Raw genomic sequence first — 23042 nt, forward strand, 5'->3', positions numbered from 1 at the left:
CTCCGCCGGCCGCCACTCCAGGTGAGGGCCCACCCACCTGTCCTCGCTGACGACACCGCGGGTGCTGCTCCGCCGCAGGCACCGCCTTTCCCCTGATAGGTCGCTACCTGGCGCATTGCGCTGTCACTCACAGGGCGCTCTGACATTTGGTTGGGTATTGCTCTCAGGGGCGGGGCCCTCCGCGCTTCCCGCACGCCGATTGGCTGCCGCCAGGCCCGGGGGGCGGGCGCAGCAAGCGCGGTCGGGCGGTGGCGGTGGGGCCGGCCATGGGCAGCGTGCGCTGGGCCTTCCCGTGCGGCGCATGGCGGCCCCGCCGCCGCGAGTGGCTGCTGGCCGCGCAGCTGGTGCAGCCCGAGGAGAAGGAGCGCATCGGCAAGTTTGTGTTTGCCCGCGATGCCAAAGCCGCCTTGGTACATGGGGAGCCGGGGCGCGGTTGTCTCTCTGCACAGTCAGCGGTGCCCAAGTTCCTGATTTGCCGTGGGAAAACGTGCCGTGTGAGGGCATTTCAGGGGTGTAACGCTAAAGGATAAGGCTTGTATAAAAGTATGAAAGCAGGAGGGACGGCAGGCTGCTGTCAGTAGTTACTCTGAAAGACTTCACAACTTCTAAGTCGCGATACCAAGTCAGGAGACAAAATCAGCGTACCCTGAGGGATTCTACATGGGACACCGGGGTAACGACTGGGAGAATAAAACTGATTTACAAGATCCAGGGTTTAAATCTCGCCTAATAGCATAGTAGTACACGCTTGCTAATGAGTCTGAAAGGAGTTACTCATCACTTTTAGCTGTTGAGAATTTCATTTAGCACCTAGGTAGTAAATGGATGTAATGAAAGGAAGTCTATTGAGTAATTTTACCGTTCAGGGTGGTGTAAAAAGTATTTATTTGTGCCACAAAATATCGCAAATAAGTTACTAATGTAGAGAAACGAACTACTGCGATATGTCTAGGCTGGGACTTAGGTTAATTGTGCTAATAGTGCCCGTGTGCTTGATGCTCTGATGGACTCTTCTGCTTAAACTTACTTGACACAGGTTTTATAAAAGGGAGAAATTTTAATTATTTGGCTAAAATACGCAAAGTGATATCAAGAGTAATAAACTAACATTTTTTAGGTGGGTGGTTTTTTAGCAACTATGTAGCACAATAGTTCTGTATGAATTACTTCCATTTTTTTTCACAGGCTGGTCGCCTGCTGATGCGGAAATTAATTGCAGAGGAGCTGTGCATACCTTGGAACGAAGTCCACTTGCAAAGGACACCAAAAGGAAAACCTTTCCTGACCAGTAACTTAGTTGGTATCAACTCAAATTACAGCTTCAATGTCTCTCATCAAGGAGATTATGCAGTCCTTGCAGCTGAGCCTGAGCTTCAAGTTGGCATTGATATTATGAAGACTGATTTACCAGGTAATTCATTATGGTGACTGAAGCAGATTCTGCAGCGTTTGAGTACTGAACATTTTCCTATTTCCCAAAGAACCAATCTGTGTCCTAGAAATGTAGTGTAATTAACAGAAGGTGTGTGAATGTTTTGTGTATTTGGGATTTCTAGCTGTTAAATGCACTCCTTGTTGTTTATTTTGGGGTGCATTATAGGACAGATACAGATATATTTCTCTTTCAGCGAAACAGAACTCTGGGAAAATAAGATCATGAATCTTTTTATCATATGGGCAGCATCTGCAGATACTTTAATTGTGGATTTGCTGTGTGTGAGGCAGAAGGAGGAACATCTTTCCAAATAGGGACAATGGGATCCATCCCTATGAGAACCTGATAGACTGTGTTACTCAGTTGTCCCATATGTATGGACATTTTGTTTGTCAGCAGCACAGATTAGCTGTGAATGTGCAGTAATCCTCAGTGAGAAGGGATCATGAGGTGGTCTTGGGAAAAGACTAGACTTTACAAACTTTAGCTATTGGCCTATTTATTAGTATGAAATGACTGTATAGGTTAGTGAACTTCAGGATCCAAATTAGGATTGTAGCCAAGTGTATTTTTAAATACAGTTTTATGGAGGTGATTTAGCTTGCAGATGTTCATCAATGCATAGTCATGGGTTAAAGGAGAAACATACTGGGATTTATGATTCACTGGAATTCTTTTTTTTTTTTTTAGAATCTTCCTTAAACATTTAACCAGATATGACAGTAGTAGTTGTGTTCTTAGAGGATCTTTCTTCTAATTTTTTGGAATTGCCCGGCATTTTATGCTGCAAAATATGTTGTATTGTAAGGAAGAGGTTCAGGTAAACCCTGACTGGATAACTTTCTATCTGATCACTTTACTCCTCTTTAATGACAATTACAAGAGTATAGTTTTGCACTGTCACATTCAGCCAGGATTCACAGAAGCTTTGCTGCAATCTGAAGTTCATTGCTGTGACTCACACCTGCTGTAGACCCTCACTCTGAGCACAGGTTCAGCATGTGAGGCCACAGCACAGCCTTTGGAGAGTCCTCCAGCAGAGCTGTTGTGTGTTTGGTGACAGGAGCTGTGTCCAGTGGGTAAGGCTGCTTTGGTACAGGGCCACACCTGACAGGACTGCAGGAACACAGGGCTCAAATAACCAGATTAAACTTGAGGCTGGTGCTTCCGTCATAGCTCTCTCAGGCAAAGCAAGCAAGGTGATGTCCCAGCTGTGTCTCCTCACAGCATCTTGCACATCCTCAGCCTCTTCACTGGGGGAGCAGAGTGACAGAGAGGGCCTTGATGCTGTGCAAACACTGCTGATACCGGTGTGGTATCAACACTGGGTTAGGCATAGACATAAAACACAGCACTCCCCAGGCTGCCATGGCAAAGGTAACCCCTGGACCCAGTACCCTTGGAAACACCCTGGTTGGGCTGCCACTGGCCTTACCACAGAACTCGCTAATTTTAATTCCTCATTCCAAAAAGTTTCTAGTTTCAATAGGTAAATAGTGAAAATCAAAACATTCAAGCACTTGTATTTGAAGCTTTTCTTGGGAACTGCAAAATTCAAATTTATACAGAAAAATAAAAAAATTTATATATGGAAGTAGGGATATCTTACATCCTCTACTGGTATTTTATGCAGGGGTAAATGTAGCTGGCATTTTAAAGGCATGTTGTCAGTGTCCAGCTGACAAGTTTTATGAAGGGTGTTAAACTTTATTTCTGAAGTCTAAAGACTAAGTAACACTTTGAGATCTGATACAGACAGACTTTAGTGTTTTTGGGAGATGCTGGTGATTTCAAAAACTGAACAGTGAAAGATGACTCATATGTCTTCCTTTTTGTAATTATAATTTCTATTTTTGAAAAAGAAATAAGATACTAATGGAAATGCAGTAATTGTATGTCGAAAAGAGAGCCAGTAAATAAGTAATATTAAGGTTAGAACTTCATATTCCAGAGACTATAATTTAAAGCTGGCCATCTTTTCACCTGAAATTATTCTGAGAAAGATTTTTGTCTTAGAATTGCCTTCAGCTCTTTTTTGTTGCTGGGATATGAATAAGTAGCACTGACTTTACCAGTATTATTTTCTCTGATAGTTCCACTGAGTGGTGCTCTTGTCCTGCACTTGCTAAGTACATTCTCTTTCTGAAGGTGCATCCACTATAAATCTCTTTCCTTGAAACAGCTACAAGGACAAAGAGTTCCCTATGAACAAAGTACATTTCAGTAGGTTTGTTTGTTTTCTTCAGACACTTGTTTAAATACAAAGTTCTTCATCTTATGGTGTTATCCAACAGCATCTTGATTGAGGTCTGTAGTATTGTAGCTCTTATGTTCCTTTATTGTTCAACCAGAGAGCATACAGAATCTGCAGTGCAGTAATACAAGAGCATTGTGCAGCTGAAAGTTTTGAGAAATCTGCTGTTTGTGTGCTACTGTGTAACAAGGAGTCCTGGTGCACATAAACATTTTATGTCACTTCTTAATCCATCCTATGTATTTTTGTTTTACTTCTTGTTCATAAGAAATTGCTTCTTTCCATATTACTTGTGCTTCCTTGTTAAAATCTGAGAAATGCAACTACTGCAAGACATAGCCTTCTTCAAAGGTGAAGGCTGGCCACACTAGAAGCTATTCTTACCACTGCAAAAAGCAGCAGTTCTACAAAAGTTCCACAGGTGTGCAAGGGTTTATCACCTTTTTTCCTCTATTCAGAAATTGCAGTAAATACTGTAGTGATGGTAGAAAAGGAAAATATCCTCTTCAGGTATTGTGTGTTGCTACCTTTTGGTTTTCTGGCAGGTTATTGTAGATTTAAATAAGTCTTTCAATTTAATTGTTTTTGAAGAATTACTGAGATCAATGGTTATTTTTCTTCTCTTTAGATCAATTTAAGATGAACTCTTGAGTCATTTGGAAAAATGCACACTGTCCTGTAAATTTGTTTGTAGAAGTGTCTATGTACATTATTTGGCCAGGTAATGTGTGTGAGTTTATTTTAAGCCTTTCAAAAAAAGAAATGAGAAGGATTCTCACAGTACTGTTAACTCCTGGGGAAAAAACTGAGCTTGTGCTTGATTTTTTCGCTTATGGAAAAGAAATTCTGCAACAAGTGTCAACTTGGTTTGAGTGGTGTGTGGGATGTTGATTGACCAGTCACTTAAGCTCTGTAAAGCAGAACGTTTTCAGAGACTTAGGAAATAATTACAGCTTAATAAAGATTGCCTTGAGCATTTGAAAAAAGTTTAGATCTTAGGCTCAAGAGCTTTCCTGCTGTGCAAGTGAATTTCTTTTCACTAATGCTGTTTTTTAGCTTAGATGGATTTGCAAAGATAAATAAATTAACAGTTCATTCCATATCTTTGAAAATCAGCCTTCAATCTTTCTTACATATCCCACTATATTTACTTTGAACCAGATGTCTCCAATATCAGTTTCATTCCAGAATTAAATATTTGACATGCAGTAGAATTAGCTTTTCTCATTAATATTTTGATTTTATGCTAGGCTTGCTTGTTAAAAGACACAAAAGGGTAAATTATCTGCATGTGAATTTCACAGAAAAATTAATTTGATCTAAAAATACTCAAATAAATGCTTTTTAAAGAAAGTAGGCTATTATGTGCAAACACCTAATTATTTGAAACAGGTTTTCTCTGAGGCAAGAAAATATAAAAAAAGAACTTGACTCATTTTTCTCTTTTTATTCTCATTATCACATTATTGGGGTGACATAATGCAAGAGATGATAGAGTTCTTCAAATCAGAGACAGGTCAAATGTGTATATAAGTCCCACATTAAGAAGCTAAATACCATACTTCAGTCTAGCTAGTGGAGGAAAGCTCTCTCTCCAGACAGTTTTAAACTTTGTGCTGTTAATTTTGGTGTATTCCTAAGCCTAGTTGAGTTAGGCTCACCTACATCATAGTTCAGATATTTGGCATGTCTTTTATCTAGCAGCCATGTTCAGTTTTTTAAATTGCAATGCTTCTTTAATTGCTGCATTTCAGCTTTTCAATAAGAATTTCCTGACCTAGAAATAAATTTCAAATCAGATTGTTCTTTAGAGTGCTTTTGTCCTTGAAGTGATTTACCTTAAACAAGTTTTAACTGTTCCTGGTTTTATTGTTGTATTTCAGTAAATCTTATAGCAGCAATCAGTATCTAATCTTTTACTGCTAGAGATAAACACCAAATTGTTAGCTAATGTTACAGCTTTAGGTGTGTAGGTGCACTGCTTGGAATGAAGAAATTAACAAAGGGTTTGATTTAAATGTTCCTTCTTACAGATCAAAGAAGTCATAATTTATCAATACTTCTGTAAGCACATAATTTTTAGATGTGAAGGATGTTAAAATGCCTGATATCCTTGCTGAGCTAAAGAATCAGTGATGTTATGCACTTACACTGAGTAAACAGGGAGACATTTCTTTGTTCTTGTTCTGTTTGCAACTGGGAAGAAACAGCCATCTTAAATGTATTCTTAAAGGATGTATAATATGTAACAATTTCATTGCTGTGCTTTATTCACATTTCTAACACAGTTTTAATTGGAAATGAGACAATTCTGTAATTGATAAAGCACCAATGCTTGATAAACTGTGAAAGAGAGTTGATCTTGTGATTAAATCTCCTCTTTAAAGGAAAATTTCTTTTTTTTCCAAAGAAACATTCTTAATTCTTTATGATTATTTCTTTAATAGAAAAATGTAAAACAATTTGGATTAAAATATAAACTGATGGCAAAATGCAAAACTATAAAATTAAGCTGTAAAGAATATATAATTAAAATGAGGAATAAACTAGTGATTGGGAAAAGAAATATCCTAAACTAGGAGCTTTTATTAAAAATAAGAGTTGGAATAAAGAGTAACTATAAAAATGCTTGTCAGATTGTTTTGGTGTTGTGGTTTTTTTCATTCTGCACAATAATCACAATTTATTACTAAATTGGTATTTTGGGAAATTAAGTTGTACAGTCACAATGAGCAGCTGAATAGAACTGATTTTTTTAACAAAACTAAAAGTGCTTCTCAGCCTTTGACAGTTAGCTTTGGCTTTCCAAATTAAGAAAGTGTAGCAGAAGAATCTGATCCAAGGACTAAGGTTATGTAATTACTATGTAGGTGTTAAAAAATTACCCTTTGAGGAGTTTCTTGCTAACACTGCCCAGTTCCGATAGCTTCAGCCCTACAGATACTTGTATTTGTTGCAAGACTGCAACATAGAAGCTGACTTTGCTTTGGGTTGTCACAAGCTTATGTAGATAGTGACTGTTCAGGTATTACAGTTTGGTGCCCTTACTGGTTTCAAGGTTGTGAGGCAGCCTTTTAGAGACAGACTTGCAGATTTTTTTTTTTATACTGACTTATGAAATGCTAGAAACTTATCTTGAAAATTTCACAACTCTTCTCAGTAAATATAAGAAAAAATAGCCTCAGCTGTATTTGCCTGATATATTTCCTTTCTAAGAGAAATTCTTATTTTCAACAAGGCAAATATTTTTGTATTTCCTAAATAAAGATGACAGGTTGCTTATGTTATGTCAGGTTTTCAGGAGCGTTTAGGATTGGGAGACATTTGCTAGTTCCATAGGTAGATGTTTTCTTTCCATTTATTGGGTTGGTGCTGGGAATTCTGAGCATTCATAGCTATTATGTGCTGTGTTGTATTTTGATAGAAAATCCAATTTTGTAGTGTATTAAAAAGTTATTACTTGCCCTGCACAGTTTTCTGGTTTGTTCATCAGATTTGTTGGGTTCTGTGTTAAGCATGTATATCTTCCTTTTTCTTTCCTAGTAAAAAGAAATTTAATAAAAGCAAAGCAAACATTTGGAGATGATATCTACAAGAGTAGCTACAGCTGATACAGGTGAATAGACCATTGAAGTTCATCAGTTTTTCATCTGTGGGCCTCTGCTTTTTCATCTGTTTTTTCCATGTTGCAGCACATTTATCTTACACTTGCATCTTTCCTTGTATATTTTGGCTGGATAAAAGACAGCTCCTGTAGTGGCAAAATTTAATTTGTGTGATGTGAAAGGGAAGGATGTGGGGGGACAACGTGCCAATGACTAGCTGACTGCTGTCTCTTCTCTGTGAGAAGACCAAACAAAGCAAAACATGCTGGATTTTAGCTGTCAGGTGGGACAAACAGTCTTGCATCTGCTGGCAAGCCAAACAAATGGCTTTATAAGGTTTTGGTTTTTGGATTTTTGTTCATTTGTTTTTAAAGAACGTCCTTATGTAGGAGAGATTGATTCCCAAATTTGAAACACTAATACTACTTCTCTCATCATGTGGATTTTTTAAGACTTCATTATGAAGGAGGGAAGGATGGAGTACAGACAGAAGTGGGAAAGTTTTAGGTGTGAAAAGAAGGGATATTTTTACTGCATTCAGCTATGCAATTCATGTTCTGGGACAGCTTTTGTGCCGTGTCCTGACTTCTGCCATTAAAGAGCAACTCTCATCAGACCCGTTCAGGGAAACCAGCTCAGTTTGAATCAGCTTCTGCTTTCTAAGGTCGCAGAGCTTCCCAGGAAAAATTTGCATTAGTCAGATGAAGGAGGTGTTAGAAAGTATGAATCATGTAGTGAAATTCATGTGGAAGATGAGGATGACTTGGGTACTGAGAATTTGCTCCCCGCCACCCCTTTTATACAGTATAGTATTTTATATACCAAATATCAACTGGATTCCAGTGCAGACCAAGGTTCTGCAGTGGTGTTAGCTTCTTAAAGATGGGCCTACTTTCCCTATAATTACATTGTTGCTAAATACCTAACTTTTTCTGCTTGATAAACTGTGAAAGGGAGATCATAAAATGTAATAAAACTTTTCAGAGATCTGGTGGCTTGGTAGTACTAGGTAGTGTAAGGCTGAAGGTGGTCAGACACCATCTAGACTTTCTGTTTACATCTGTAGTTGTGTCCTCATGACTTGCTTTATAAAGGAAAATATATTTTTATGTTTATTTATATTTTTGGGGTTGTGTTTTAGTGTGATGTAGCATAACTTCCTAACTGTTGAAAGGAAGTAGAGTTCCTGCTATTCTGGCAATGCAGTGATTGCTGTAACTGTTTGATATATGTTCTATAATGAGAAACTGATTAAAATGTCTTTTTTGTGGAGTAATTTTTGTTTTTGCTGAAATATTATGGCTACCTAGAGCTCTGTTAGCTGTGGTCATGCAACTTCTTGTAAAGAGCTTAAGCAAGTAAAAGGTATAAGAGTTGGCAAGCACAAGTTAGGAAACTTCTTATTTTATTACTGCTCGTTTTCTTATTTGCTATCAATTATTTAGTTGTATGTGCATTTTCCTCAAGGAGTTTGAGGTCCCTGAATCATCTTAGTGATTAAGATCTTTTGTATTTTACATGTTTTTATTTTCTCCACTCAGAAGTAAGCCAAAACCGTGAGCTTGCATCTGGGTAAGTTTGTCTGCAAGCTCTTCAATAGCAAGTGTATATTCCAGCTGAATGTTTGGCATGATAAGAACATGCAGAAATATTCTGGAGTCTGGACAAAATTTGAGAGGATCTGGAATTTCTTTTTCAATTTTAAGAATAAATGACAAAAAGCACGAATCCGTTGCAGACAGTGTGCTACTTGTCTTTAAATTGATCAGCTCTGCGATGTGCTGTTAATAGCTTTTAATTTTATTTCAAGTTTTTTTAACCAAGTCATAGCTGTTGTTTTTCCAGCAGTTTTAGAGTTAGAGCTATCTAAGCCATTATGACTCTTTACTTCCTTTTGTTTTACATTGACTGTCAAGGCAGCTTGCTTAAATTTTCATCACTGCTGTTAGACCCAACCACATTAATGCAATTGAAACCTTAGCAGTTTCTCTAATATTGCAGAGACTTAATGATGCTATCTGCAGAGAAAATATCAAACATTATCAAATTATTTCAGTCTCTTTATGGCTGAATTTTTCCAGATTGACATTTTTATAATCTGGAAGATGTTGGGTAATTCAAAGGAGGCAATGTCAAATTTTCAGGCATTTTAGAGTTAGTGCTTCTCTGGGGTATGCCAAGATAAAACACATGGAAGTTAACATGATGAGAATAGATGTTTAGCATACATATAATTGGGAGAATTGTGGGATACCAACAGGAAGTGTGGAGGTCAGAGAATCTAAATCCAATTTCCAATTCACACGAAAGCTGTGTGAGCTGGTAGATTGAGAAAACGTGAATTGTTAATGTTCTATCTGGTTCTTGTAAGTTACTCATTTATCTCACTAATTATTTGCCTTGTGTTGTTTCTAAATGTCTGTACAAGGGTTAGTTGGTATTAATAAACAATTAGGGCTTGGGCATCTGTTGCAGCAGAAATGTTTTCTCTGTATCAGGTTTCTTTGGTTTCCTTTAGAGATGGTAAAATGTGATCAAATATGGTCGTACACCAAAAGGATTGTCAGCCCAAGCATCCAAGACTTGAACCATCCATCCAATACAGTTGGTTAGTTTAGAAGCTTCATAGCTATCTTGTGTTTCACATTTTAGGTTCACATTTAGGTTTCACATTTTAGGTTCACATTTAGGTTTCACATTTTAGACTGAGCTGTTCACGCTTCAGTTGTTTGTTTTGCGGTGTAGGAGGTGTCACACTGCCACTTTGCCTGTTTTCCGTCTGAAAGTGAACTGATCGTATTGATTAGATATTACTTCTGAATCACTGACCTCTTTCTTTTATGCAGTTCAGGTTGGTGAGGAGTGTGTTTGCATTCTGGGATTTCTGTCATATTTTTGATTTGGGTGTTTGTTTGGGTTTGGTTTTGTTTGTTTGTTGTGTTTTTTCAGGAGATTAGTTGATCAATGAGCTGGCAGTAGTAGCTTTATAAGCTAGTTTGTGTGGATCTGACCAAACCAAGTTGAGGACTGTAAACTCATAAAACCTGAAGTGAAGATGATCGGTCATCTACTCTTCTCATTGTTTTTGAGAATGCATGGCATGGTTTTAATAATTTTGATGCAAGTTTGTACCCTGCCTTTGTGAAGTATACACTGTGTTAACCAAAGCTGACTTAAGATTAACCTGATGTTTGTAAAAATGTAAAAAATTTCTATATTAGCTTTATAGATTGTAATTTTCATTATTAATAGCATCAGAGTTTATATGGATCTTGATTCTGATTGCCTTTATTTTCCTACAAATGTAGCTTGTTGGGATTCTTTAGCAGGAAGAAAAATGGGGGTAAATTATAGTGTATTTATGTGCTATTTCTACAGTGCATTTGCAAACAGGACTAGAGAATATAGTCTGTTTTCTTATTTTTCACTCCTGCCTCTTTTTTAATTCAGTCTTTTATATCTGGTCTGTGGCATTTCTGTTCTACAGGGAAAATGCAAAGCATATTTTTGTCAAGTCTTTAAAAAAGTGTAACAAAAACTCAGTTGTCATTGCAGTGGAAAACATGGCATTATGTATTAATGTAAACAGCTCATGCAAAAAATCCAAAATGCAGACACACATGCACACATAGGAACACACACACTTACCTGTATATAGCATGTTTACTTTACAGGCTTAACATTGGAGTCTTTTTTCCAGTATCACTCACTATTTCCTCTCATCACTCTTTCTGAAATTTCCAGGGTGTTGTGTGCTTTTAATTTAATGAAGAAACTTAACTTTGGGTTTAGGGTTTACTTATAATGACTAGAATGCAATTTTTGAAAGATTACTCAGTTTATATTCTTAAGGAGCTGATGTACTTAAAAGTTGATTAACAAGGCATGTATTTTAAAATCAGAGACAGCAGTATGATTAATGCTCAGCTTTAAAAGGAGTTAGTTTGTTATTTTGAAGAACTCTATTTCCTGACACAGGCAAGTAAGAAGTACTTACTTAAGAAGTCAGTTTATTTCTGAAACAAGTTGACAAGGGGGAGCTACTTTAGAAATGCAAATTTAAAACCAAATAATTAATTGCTATATGGACTCGTTCCAGTTCTTTCAAATGAAGTTTTTTATAAGTTGTGGCAAATAGTTGGCCATAACTTGAGGCTGTTTTTCTAAATCAAACTAAAAGCAAAAAACATAGCATTTAAACATAAACTTTCTGCTGCTTCTAGTTTTATCCCCTTCGTATCTCCTATGTCATGAGAGACAATGGGAAAATTGAAGGGGATTTAGCAAAGGGCCACCAAGGTGGTTAGAGGGTTGGGGAGCTTGACTGATGTAGCAATGCTGATGGAGCTGTGTTTGTTGAACCTGAAAAGGTGAAAGTTCTGAAGAGGGGAACCTAATCACAGCCTCCCTGAAACGTGCAGAGAGGATGTTCATAGTTGTGTTCATGAGGGTGCACAGGAACAGGGCAAAAGGCAGCAGGCTCAGGTTGCTTCAGGGGGAGTTCTGTCTCTGTAGAACAAGTCTGCGCCATGAGAACAGCAGAATACTGGACTAGGTTCCCCAGAGAAGGGGTGAAATACTCTGCTTGACAGAGCCCTGGGTAACCCAACATAAGGCTCTGTTTTTCAACAGAAGGTTAGACCAGGTGGTCTCCAAAGGTCCTTTTCAACCTACATATTCCCCATGGTTCTGTGAATCTGTCTTTCTCTGATACTGAGGCACATATGGAGAAAGGACTAGGCAGGCTGTGGAACTGCAGGTAGCTTGTGGAGAATAGGAGTCCTAAGTCTCCTGATCCACTCCTCAGAGCAAAGCAACTGTACTGCCTTAGCAAACAAGGAGTAAGTGCACTTAAGGACAAAGGGATGCCCGAGCTTCTCAAAGGAGCAACGTGACAGACGGTGGAAATGGAGGGGAAAGTGCTGTGTGAATTTGAACTTGAGTGTTGAGAAGGGTAGCTGAACAGTTGAAGAAACCTAGGACAGGAAAAGGGGTGAACAATGAGGAAGAAAGTAGTAGCATATGGGTTTGATATGCACTTGTTGTACTCAATGGTTTAAGCATCAAGTATATTCATCACATGTGTTAAAGCTGGGGTGGCAGGACTGATGAAGCTGGAGCCTTTATATACATCTGCATGCTGAAGGTAGTGTAGTGTAGTGTGAATAGTCTTGGGTGGTTTTCTCTGGTAGTCCTGGGTTATTGAAAGGAGGAGAGCTCTCTGAAAGTAATAGGGGAGGAAAGGTACACCAGGACATTCTGGAATGTTTTGTAGTTTGAATCACAAGAACAAGCTGGAACCTCACCACTGTTGTCTTAAATATTCAAGAAAAGAGAGAAGGGGAAGAAAAAAGTGGATTAGAGCAGATGTTAATGTAATTATTTGATTTTAAATTGGGCCATACAAACACAGAGGCGAAAGAAAATACCCTTGTCCAAGTTCAACAATTTTTTTTCTTTTTTTTCAGGGAAGTTGGGTTGTGTAAGTAGATGGATATGGAATTTTGCCTCGGTACTTCATCAAGGCTTAACATTGTGGTTGCTTTTTTCTTCTACTTTGTTTTCTCCATAGGGAAGGTAGTCCTATCTTTAGACTGTTCTGGATCATTTCATTCATAGCTTAGTGCTTCAACTGTCAACAAAATTCTGTCTTAAGGTGTTCGCTTTAAAATGCAATTGAGGGCATCTCTGAAATGTCACTGCCGCATCTTGTGGAATGTGTATGTCAGACTTTGCAGTATGGTTTGGAAATTGTGAGAAAACTTGAACGTGTACTTTAGTGTTACATTGGTTTGTTCAGATCAGTTATTACTGCTGCCATTACCTGTTTTAATTTACTGACAACCACTTTATAGAGAAGGCTTGATGCCTTTACCCATGGTTGAGGATGGGGAACATAAGCACAGAAAAGGAAAGTACCTTGCCCAATCAACTCAAAAAAATTACTGGCACAACTAGTTAGAATCTGCATCTCAAGCAATTATTTAGTGAGTGAGTTCTTCAGAGTAGTGTGGTATTGGGAGGGGGAAAATGTTTTGGATTAAATATGACTACTGTTATATTTTTGGTAAGAACATTGAGTAACCTGTCAAAGAACTTGACTCGATAGGTGGAATTGTCTCTATCCAGATTTTTATTATCCCTACTAGAGAAAAGAGATTGTTTTCTGCCATTGTCTCTTTAGCCACCTGTAAGTCCAGTTGGACTTGGATGCTTGCATGGGTTACTGATTAACACAGGCTATGGGTAGCCAAGCTTGTAACAAGGTTCACAGATTTCAATGTACTATAGAAATGCCATTGATCAATATAGCTACACACTGTAGTGTCTTGTAGAAGGCAAACTTAGACTAGTGGGGAAAAGAGCTGCTGCAGTGCCACTCAGCTGTGATTATTTTTAGAGGTATCTTAAATTTGATCTAAGGATTTGAAGGTTTGGTAGTTTAAGGCTGGATTTTTTGGAGGATTTTTTTTTCCATTGGTATATTTCTTACTGTTATTATGGGCACCTCTCTATCTCCATTTTCTTCCAGAATAAATCCAATCCAAATAGCTAAATGTGTGTGATAAATTCAGAAGACTGTGCTTTTACAAGTGCTTAAAAAAGTGTTTCTTCTGTATCTCACCGTCCAAGGGTGGGAGGTAGAATAGCTTGATAAATTTTGACAAACAGCATGCTATTTTATAAAATGTTACTAGATCAAGCTGTCAGGTGCCAGAGACTGTATATCCTACTTTTGTAGTTGAATATAAATTTTTTATGTTTATATAAAATTATCATTGGTTAAATACTTTGTCATTTAGAGAATGCTGGAAATACTACATCCTGTACAACCATCAGCTCACTGCTTTGAGGCTGTATAAATTCAAATTGTGGAGCAGAGTTGGTTAATATTTTTTTTTCTCATGAGTTTTTTTCTAGAGCAATAATGTGAGGTAATTCATTTGCTTATTATTACTACTCTGTTAAAATTTCTGTAAATATCTCTGTCTGATTTATAGGTAGTAGCTCAATTCCAAATTTCTTTCACTTAATGAAGCGACAGTTTACTGAAACAGAGTGGGATGTAATCAAGTCCATGAGTAATGAATGGATGCAGCTGGATATGTTTTATCGGCACTGGGTAATACTTCTTTTCCTATTTAAAGTCTGCAAATGTTCACATTCTTTTCTGATGTAATTTTTTATTTTCATTATAGTAAAAATGTAATCCTTTTGTATTTGTGCAGAATCATAGAATGGTTTAGATTGGAAAAGACATCTAAGATCATCAAATCCACCACTAAACTATGTCCCTAAGCACCACCTCTACCCATATTTTAAAGAATTTCAGGGTCACTCAATCACTTCCCTGGGCAGCTTGTTTCAGTGCTTGAAATGCCATTTGATGAAAAAGTTTCTCCTGTTATCCAGTCTAAACCCCCTGGTGCTACCTGGTACCATTTCCATGTGAAGATATTTGTGGACTTTATATTTCAGTGATTATTTTAATATCAGAATAGCTTTGAGAAGCATGGTACAGCTGACATTTCCAATGGGATTTATTAGTAGTTTTAAACACATAGCCAGAACAAGATAAAGCACTTCTATCTCTATGCACCACTGAATAATTTCAGTTGCATATTTATTTTAATGCAGCAGGTTAGGCTGGGTATAAACTATGCTGATGACTTTTTCTCTTGATAATTTCATCAGTCTACCCTCACATTTACAGTAGTGTAAGTCTTTATTTTATCTGCAATGTGTGCTCAGAATTAATGTTTATAGAGCAGTAAATAGCAGTTTAAAAAACAGCTTGTAGTCAGTATAAATAAAATACATTTTTGTCTTTTAGGCCTTAAAAGAAAGCTTCTTAAAGGCCATTGGAGTTGGAATTGGCTTTAACTTGCAAAGAATTGAATTTAATGTGTCTCCATTGCAACTGGAAATAGGAAAGGTGTATAAGGAGACAAAGATGTTTCTGGATGGAGAAAAAGAAGAGGAGTGGACATTTGAGGTAAAGAAAATGTTTTCACTAGTGATAAGCAGTCTCAGCTCCTTATCGTTGCATTGCATGTTTGTTCCATGTTTGTTTTTTTAATTGCAGCTTTGCCTCTTTCCTCTGTAGAACCCCATTGAGCTTATATTAATCAAAACTTAGAATATAAATCTGCAGCATTTTAAAGATTTTTTTTAGATTGCAAAGACACCTCGTAGATGGATTAGTCATAATGTCTTTTTGTTTTTTTCTGTGTCTGGAATATACTTCCTGCACTCTGGGAAGAACATTCCTATGCAGGAAGTTCACAGAAATATATTCAGGCCTGATTTCTTGAACAGTCTAAGATTCTAAAGTTCTTCATCAGAAGGTGTAGAATTGTTGGTCTCAATAGTCTAACTGAGTCTTAGGGTTTAGGCTTTTGTTTTCCTCCTTTAGAGTTACTGGGGCTTATCACTAAAATATCTATCCTTTCAGATTTGGTAAGAAATTATCAGTATCATCTCGGGTAGCTTAAAGGATACATAGGGAAAAATCGGATAGGGACATGTTTACTGATGGACCTGGCAGTGCTGGGTTAACAGTTGGACTTGCTGGCATTGAAGGTGTTTTCCAGCTGAGATGATTCCGATTCATAATGTTCTCAAATTATTTAATTACCTAAAAAACAAGCTTTGAAAACAAAATAAATGACAATCCCATATCTCTACGCCTCAGAGGCATGTTTGTTCAACCACTTTAAACAAAGCAAAAAATGGCACAAACTGTCAAGTTCACTTTTCAGTAAGATTATTCCGTTTCAAATTCATATTCGCATTTTGAAAATACCTATATTGTTGTAGACAGCTGTTCCAGTAGAGCTTTTTTAATGAGAAATTTCTGCTGTATGTTTATTTTCTTTAGTATACAAACTACATGTACCCTGTGCATGTGGTCTGAAAGAATGAATGTTCCAGTAATGTTTAATTTCAGAGTATAAGTTTTTTCTTCACAGTTCATTCCTTCATTCAGCACTCCTGTCCATTTTTGGTTTTATGTTACAAGTGTATGCATACTAACTCAGTCCCCTTTCTCAATTTGTATTAGTATAACAATATTAGTATGTCATGGAATTCACTAGTTGGAATTACACTGGCAAAGGAGGTTATTGGGAAAGCCTGTGGTAGGTCTTGTACCAGAATGCTTTCTGTGTTACTGCAGTGTCCCATGGCCAAGAGAACGTCTGCCTGTCTTCATTGAATTCTGGAACTCCTAATTTTGGTCCTCGATGTGCCTGTGGTTCATTGACAGAAATAGCCTGAAGATGATGATGCAGATAGCTCCCTGTAATACTTAAATGCTTTCTAATTGTTTGGATTTTTTCCTATTACTTAGTAATTACTGCTAGAACGTTCATGCAGTTTTTGTCTGAGGAATGTCTCCACTTCCAAGCTTGCCCACCTGCTTCCCACAAGTACAGTATTATAATGAGGCAGATTCTTGTATTTCAAAGAAAGGGCTTAATATCAAGTTTCATTTAAATACAAGCTCAATTGGGATATAATTTCATTTAAATATCAACATTCATTGAAATTAAATAAATAAAATGTTTTTCAGTTACCAAGTTCTGGAGAGCAAAAAATTAAGCACTGCTTTACTTTTTTGTCTCTTCCCAAGTTTTTTTTTTCAATTTTGTGTCTGTTTTCTTACTTAGAAAAGTCTTTTTTTGTCTCATCAGATTTTTGAAATAACTTTTTAGTTGAAGACACTAATTTTGAGAAATCTGAAAGTGTCACTTGTAAGACTATATATTACTGATACAGGCTTTTCCTTAGGTTCCCTGTTGTGCCAGTTTTACTTTAGGGAGCTTTTTCTATCAAATAAAAAAATATAATGACCTCACTTCTACATTTCAGAACTGCCTATATCTTAGTGAAAGGAAATGATCAAAGAGAGCACGACTCTTTAAAATTCAGTTATCACATATTTTTGATTGATTTATTTCAGTTTTTAAGAGAAAGATTTTAAAGCTTCTCTTTAAAGAGAAGCTAATTTACTAAAAATGGAAGGGAGAAATAAAGGGGATTTTATCCATTTAAGTTACACAAAATATTCTGAAATCTCCTTCAGAAAGTACCATGTAATATGAAAAAGATAACTTTAAATTCATAAAGACCAAGAAAAGATCCTCCACCTTATACTTGTCATGACTAAAAGGTCAAGAGAAATACTAATGAATCAGAACAAATCAAAGTTGACACTATTTAGACACCCTGTGACTGTTCACAGTCAGAGCAAAGCAAATTCAAATTGGAGATAGAATTTTCTGTGAACAGTGCAGAAAGGTTTCTCTTATTTCATTGTAAATACCAAATTAACTACTATGTAGTTAATAGTTGACTGTGTGTGGTTCTCTTACCAAGGGCTTAGTTTTTCTAGAAGTATCTTTGCCCTCATTCACACCCCACATTTTTTGGCTTCAATGGAAGGCAGTTGATCAGAAAAAGGCTCTTCTTGTTTGGTCTTGATGGAAGGATTTAGCTTTAGGGTCTTGGTTTTGTATATTACTCTAGAGATTGCTACGCAGGTTTCCTTCAGCTGTTTTGGAAGGAGTTGGAGGAAAAAAAGCTTTGTTTAAAAGCATCAATTTCATTTCAAGATATGACTGCTATACGTGTTGAATATGCTTTATTCATATAGACAGTACATGCTTTCCTCATTTTAAAAAGGTGACTTTAGCTGTTGCTAAGCAAAGGACAGCTAGCCCAGTGGAGAGTGATAACAGTATTTTGTCAGGGTGTTGATTTAGGATGGAGTCATTATGATGATGGTGATGATGATTATTATTATGGGTAATTCTGTATGCTCCGTTTACTTCCTTTGAAGAAAATAAACTTGGAAAATTATACTATCTCTGTATATTATCTCTGGTACAGTTAATTTTCTTCTTAGCAGCTGGTGTCGTGCTGTGTTTTGAATTCAGGATGAGAGTAGTGCTGTTAACACACTGAAACAAAGTCAAGGACTCCAGTTTCTCATAGTACCCTCCTGTGTGGTATGAGCTGCCTACTACTATGACAAGAATGAAGAAATAGTTAATTCTAGTAAAAACAAAAGAAGTTGATTGAAAGCAGCTATGACAAGTTCTATAATTTAAAGAGATCAATGCAAGTTTATAAGATAGACAGATTTGTAGCAGATCTTAAATATGGAAATATATATTGGCACAGGAAAAGGTTTCCCAGAGAACTTATGGATGCCCCATCCCTGGAAGTGTGTAAGGCTAGATTGGATGGGGCCCTGAGCAACCTGGTCTAGTGGAAAGTATTCCTGTCCAAGGCAGGGGTGTTGGAATGAGATAATCTTTGAGGTCCCTTCCAATGTAAGCCATTCTATGAGATTATGAAAAATAAATTCCTAGTCAGTGATTTGAAAAATGTTAAATATATTCGTGACCTTTTCCCTATTAGTCCCAGTTGTGTACAATTGATCAGGAAGAATAACTGGATAGTACTTACTGGAATCGATGTTAAAGAAGAATTTTAAATGAGACATAACACTTATTTTTGTACCTACCTCAACTTTGGATGCAATTATTTTATACAGGAAGTACATGATTTATCATAAACTTTGCTCTGGGATTAAGAATCACCTGGCAGGACTGCTGTTGCACAGATAACATTTTGCATTTTTTCACAACAAATATTTGCTTGTTCTGTTTATATGCAAATAAATTACTTCCAGAATATGAATTTGAAAGAGAGATTACCTGGGTCAATTTGAAACATATTTAGTAATTGCTGGTGTGCAACTGTAGTTGGCATCTTTCACCCTCTGTAAGAGAAGTTAATCCTGTTGCATTGTCAGGAATAAATAAGAATAGAAACTTTCATTTCTAAGACTAGCTAATCCAACTGAATTCACTCATCAATCAGTTCTACTGGCTGGGAAGGTACAGATTTATCATAAGCTGTCTGTTGTTGAGTGAATTCACAATGATTTGAATTCCAGACACATCATTCTGCCAAGTCTTTGAAATGAGATCATTGTAAATCTCTCTGTGCTCTAGTAACACTTTTGTTCTGTGCAGACAAAAACAAATTTTGTTCCATTATATGACTTCTGGTTTATAGAGAAGAGTCTCAACAGAACAATCTCTCTACCCTGAAGGAATTCTATAGGATTGTCCTCCTTTTGTTAATTATCTATTTCCATTTAAGATACTAATTTTATAAGCTGGTATAGCAATATCTCCAGGGAAACAAGCTGATCCACTGTTTTTTATAGTTTCAGTATGTTTCATTAATTTCATTTCTTAAGGTTTTTGCTGGCCGCTAGTAAAGGCCAGGAAGGATGTTCCCTTCTGTATTTCATCTGGATTTACATTGCCCTGAAACAGCAAAGATAGATGAAGGGCATAGTTTATGTTTTATTGTAAGATGCTGAAAACTCTCTTGTGACCACAGAGGATACATGAAATAAATGAAATGGAACCTTTTTCATTTACTGTTCATTGGGCAGGGTCTCTGCAGGGAAGGTCTATCTAAACAATCACTGCCTGTTAAATGCAACTTTGAACTGAAAACACCATTATTTAGCTAACAATATGTGAAATAGCATCTGTAATATGTTTTTAGTTGAACAAACAAGAAGTAATATAAGTTGACCTCTTAGCTGATAAAAAGAAAATTCTGTGCTTAAAGCTGTTTGCAGATTTCTGATTACAGGTGTAAGCCACTGCTGAATGTGCTGTACTGTGCTCTCTGTTCTGACCTGTCTTTGACTTCTTGGACATGCAAAAAAAAATGAAGAAGTGTGGAAAATGAAGCAATTAAAAAGAGGATACAGTAATTTTTCCATCTAGAAGAACACAAAACACTGCCACCTCAGAACTATAGAAATGGTTTAGCAACACCTGATCAAGCATCTAGTATTCAGTCTTTCTTATTTTTGAGGAAGTTACAGAAATGTTCACACTGACTACAAGTGGTTACCTCTGAGATAGCATTCTTTATGCTTGACTTACTTTCAATTTTGTATCCTAGTAAAGGAGTGGAAAACCCAGTAAAATACCCCATAGGAAGTACATTTATAGCTCTTGCAGTTATATAAAGTACTGCTTATTCTGTAGGTTTATTAGTTTTTCTTATATGAAATACTTTTCTTAATCTAGACAAAATTGAAATATTCATTTTCTTACTAGCACTTTGCAGAAGGGTATGACAACATGAGCTTGATGGGGTTTTTTTTTCAGTAGGTGAGGTTTCTAAAGTTCACTGCTAAAGCTGTCAAATGGGCACAGTTTTGGTGCTGAAGAGATCAAAGTAAAAACATAGTTCTATTTCCTCCCCAGCACCTCTCAGCCAAGGCACCACGTTTGCCAGAAACATTCCCCAACCTTACAGTTGTCCTAGTGCTCCACATGACTGGATGCAGCTCCAGTGCTGCCTTGGCTGGACTGGGATGAGTAGATTTGAGCTGAGCAGCTTGGCTTTTTATTTATATATATATATGTTTATATATATGTATGCACAGGGCTGTTTTGGAATCACAGGAATGGTATCCTGGCAACTGAAGCCTTTGAAAATTTTGTATATTAGATGAACTGTAGAAAAGCCTGATGCCCACTGACACCATTCTAAAACACATTTTGCTTAGATTAAAGGGGGAGAAAAATAAGGCAACCAACCACATGTCAGAGGAAATAGGAGGAAATCATGGTGCTTTTTTTATATTATAATATAGTGCAGTTAAAATATTTCCCAAGGAAGCCAAAACTGGAGATTCAGTCTTAAGTCCCAGGAGAATATCCCAATGACTTTCTAATTTTCAGATGAATGGCAGTATCGAAACAGATCACCTTCCTAGGTAAAATTCTTCTTATTCTTGATCTCTAGTTTAGAAAGTGTGCAGAAAATACATGAAAGCTTTTGAATAAATAAGCATGGAAAATTTTATTTTGTCCCCTTAGATATATATATTTTTAAAATCAATGGAATTATGGCTTGGCTATGGATTAAGCATTATTCAGAAGTAGTAAATGTCTTTGGGGTTCTTTATCCTGAAATTGTTTAGGATGAATTTTTAGTCTTTCTAGAATAAAACACTTTCAAACCAAACTGTTAAATAGATAAAACACTGCATTACTAAATATATAGTTATACATCTAAAAATTGTTGATTAGTACTTACACATAGCAATACACAGACTGTGTCTGGAATTCAAAGCTGTGCTCCTACATGCTGTCTGAAGCCAAGAGGGAAAGAGTCATTGGTTTAAGTTTACACTGACATAACTGTTTTTCAGAATACCTTCTTGAGGTTCACAGTTCATCTCACTGGAAAAGGATAACTAAGATGGGTTATATGGTTTGGGAGTTAGAAGGGACTGGTAAAGGAATGCTTAGGTCACAAACTTGAATACAAATATTTACAAATGGATAAGATGGTGGTAACCTGTAGTAATCTGTTCTCAGCCCTGTGAACATTTAATGTGCCTGCATCATTGAACTCTTTAGGAAAACTGCTAAAAAGTACTGTTGCTTTTTGAATGTCATTATTTTAAAGTGTTTTAAATGGTCTTGTGCTATTGTTCTGAACCATACTCTAAACACTTATGTACTCTGTAGTCTGGAAACCGATAAAAGAAAATGCATTTACATTGCCATTTTTGATCTTTACTAGGAAACCCGCTTGGATGACAATCATCATGTTGCAGTGGCACTTGGGAAACAGGAGGGATTTGCACAGAAGGATTCTGATGTAAGGAACTGGGAAGTAGTTCTATCTCTTGGTGATCACTTGAATATAAACTTAGAGTGTAGCTAAAAGTGTGTCATCTCATAAACAGGGCCAAGAAGAAGGCTTATCTTAGGCATGGTATTAACCAGAACCAAGCAGTGTTACTGGTGTTTTCTCTAGTTCTGTTGTGCCTATTTCAGGAAAAGTCTGTGAAGGAGAAATGGTTTCAGAGGACAGCAACAGATAATGTCAAGTCTGTAATGCATGTGTTTAATGTGTTCATTCAAGAGAAGATTAAGTGATTTTTGTCACAGCCTGCTAGTACTCATGTGGGAAAGATGGTTTTCACAGAGGGAAATGGAAACAGTGAACCAATCTGGACTGCTAAACTTGTGTGACACCTCACCAAGTTGATTATAGTGGGGGACTGTCAGTGCGTGTATCCCAGAGCAGATCCATCGCTCAAACACCATTGTGACAAGATAACCCTTGAGACAAGCAGCAACAACCAACAGATGGGAAGAACAGCAGTGCTAGTCTACATTCCATGTGGTGTCTCTGTAGAGAGAAAGAGAAAAGCTACTTAAAAGCTTTTCATGATTTTCTGTGTAATTTAACAAAGACCTCAGTCCTGAAAATAGCAATAAAAGTCAAATTTAAGGGACAGGCAGATTGGCAAGTTGTAGCCAAAACAGCCAGACAGTCAGCAAACGAGAGTGTGACAAATTGCCCTATTTTCTCTGTTGTTCTGGTTTCTCACATGAAAATTGGTTAGTTGTTTTCTGTTATTTAGATACAAAGATTCTACCAGGAACTAGAAAGAAAAAAGAAAATTAGTATAGGAATGGATAAAAGCATGGGAGTGGTAACGCACACCATCTATCATGGTAACAAAGTCAATATTCATGGATAGCAAAGGGATGCAGACCTTTTAACTCATATTGGTTAGATTGAGAAAAAGAGGTACCTTTTTTTTACCAAATACCTTTGAGGATTTAATGTGATAAATCAGTGGACAAATATTTTTTAAGAAATTATGTGCATTTTTTTT

The 23042-nt window shown here is 36.9% G+C and overlaps 1 protein-coding gene across 3 annotated transcripts in view; it reads left to right on the top strand.

Annotated features, from left to right (window-relative positions):
* The first annotated feature begins 2 nt into the window (after positions 1 to 2).
* The window catches only part of AASDHPPT (aminoadipate-semialdehyde dehydrogenase-phosphopantetheinyl transferase), a 30695-nt gene continuing 7655 nt past the window's right edge, over positions 3 to 23042 (top strand). Inside the window, exons 1-5 of one of the 3 annotated variants that reach the window (XM_054272080.1) lie at positions 3 to 21; positions 1186 to 1411; positions 14296 to 14417; positions 15129 to 15290; positions 21935 to 22012. In XM_054272080.1, coding sequence (XP_054128055.1) covers positions 1201 to 1411; positions 14296 to 14417; positions 15129 to 15290; positions 21935 to 22012 — 573 coding nt within the window. In that variant the 5' untranslated portion in view covers positions 3 to 21; positions 1186 to 1200. Of the gene's footprint in view, positions 22 to 262; positions 411 to 504; positions 674 to 1185; positions 1412 to 14295; positions 14418 to 15128; positions 15291 to 21934; positions 22013 to 23042 lie in introns of those variants that run through there. The other 2 variants (XM_054272078.1, XM_054272079.1) reach the window with 2 other exon arrangements.

This window comes from Melozone crissalis, unplaced genomic scaffold (assembly GCF_028551555.1).
Source record: "Melozone crissalis strain CALT ecotype California unplaced genomic scaffold, PUWL_Pcris_2 ptg000013l_1, whole genome shotgun sequence".
In the NCBI taxonomy this organism is placed as follows: Eukaryota; Metazoa; Chordata; class Aves; order Passeriformes; family Passerellidae; genus Melozone; species Melozone crissalis.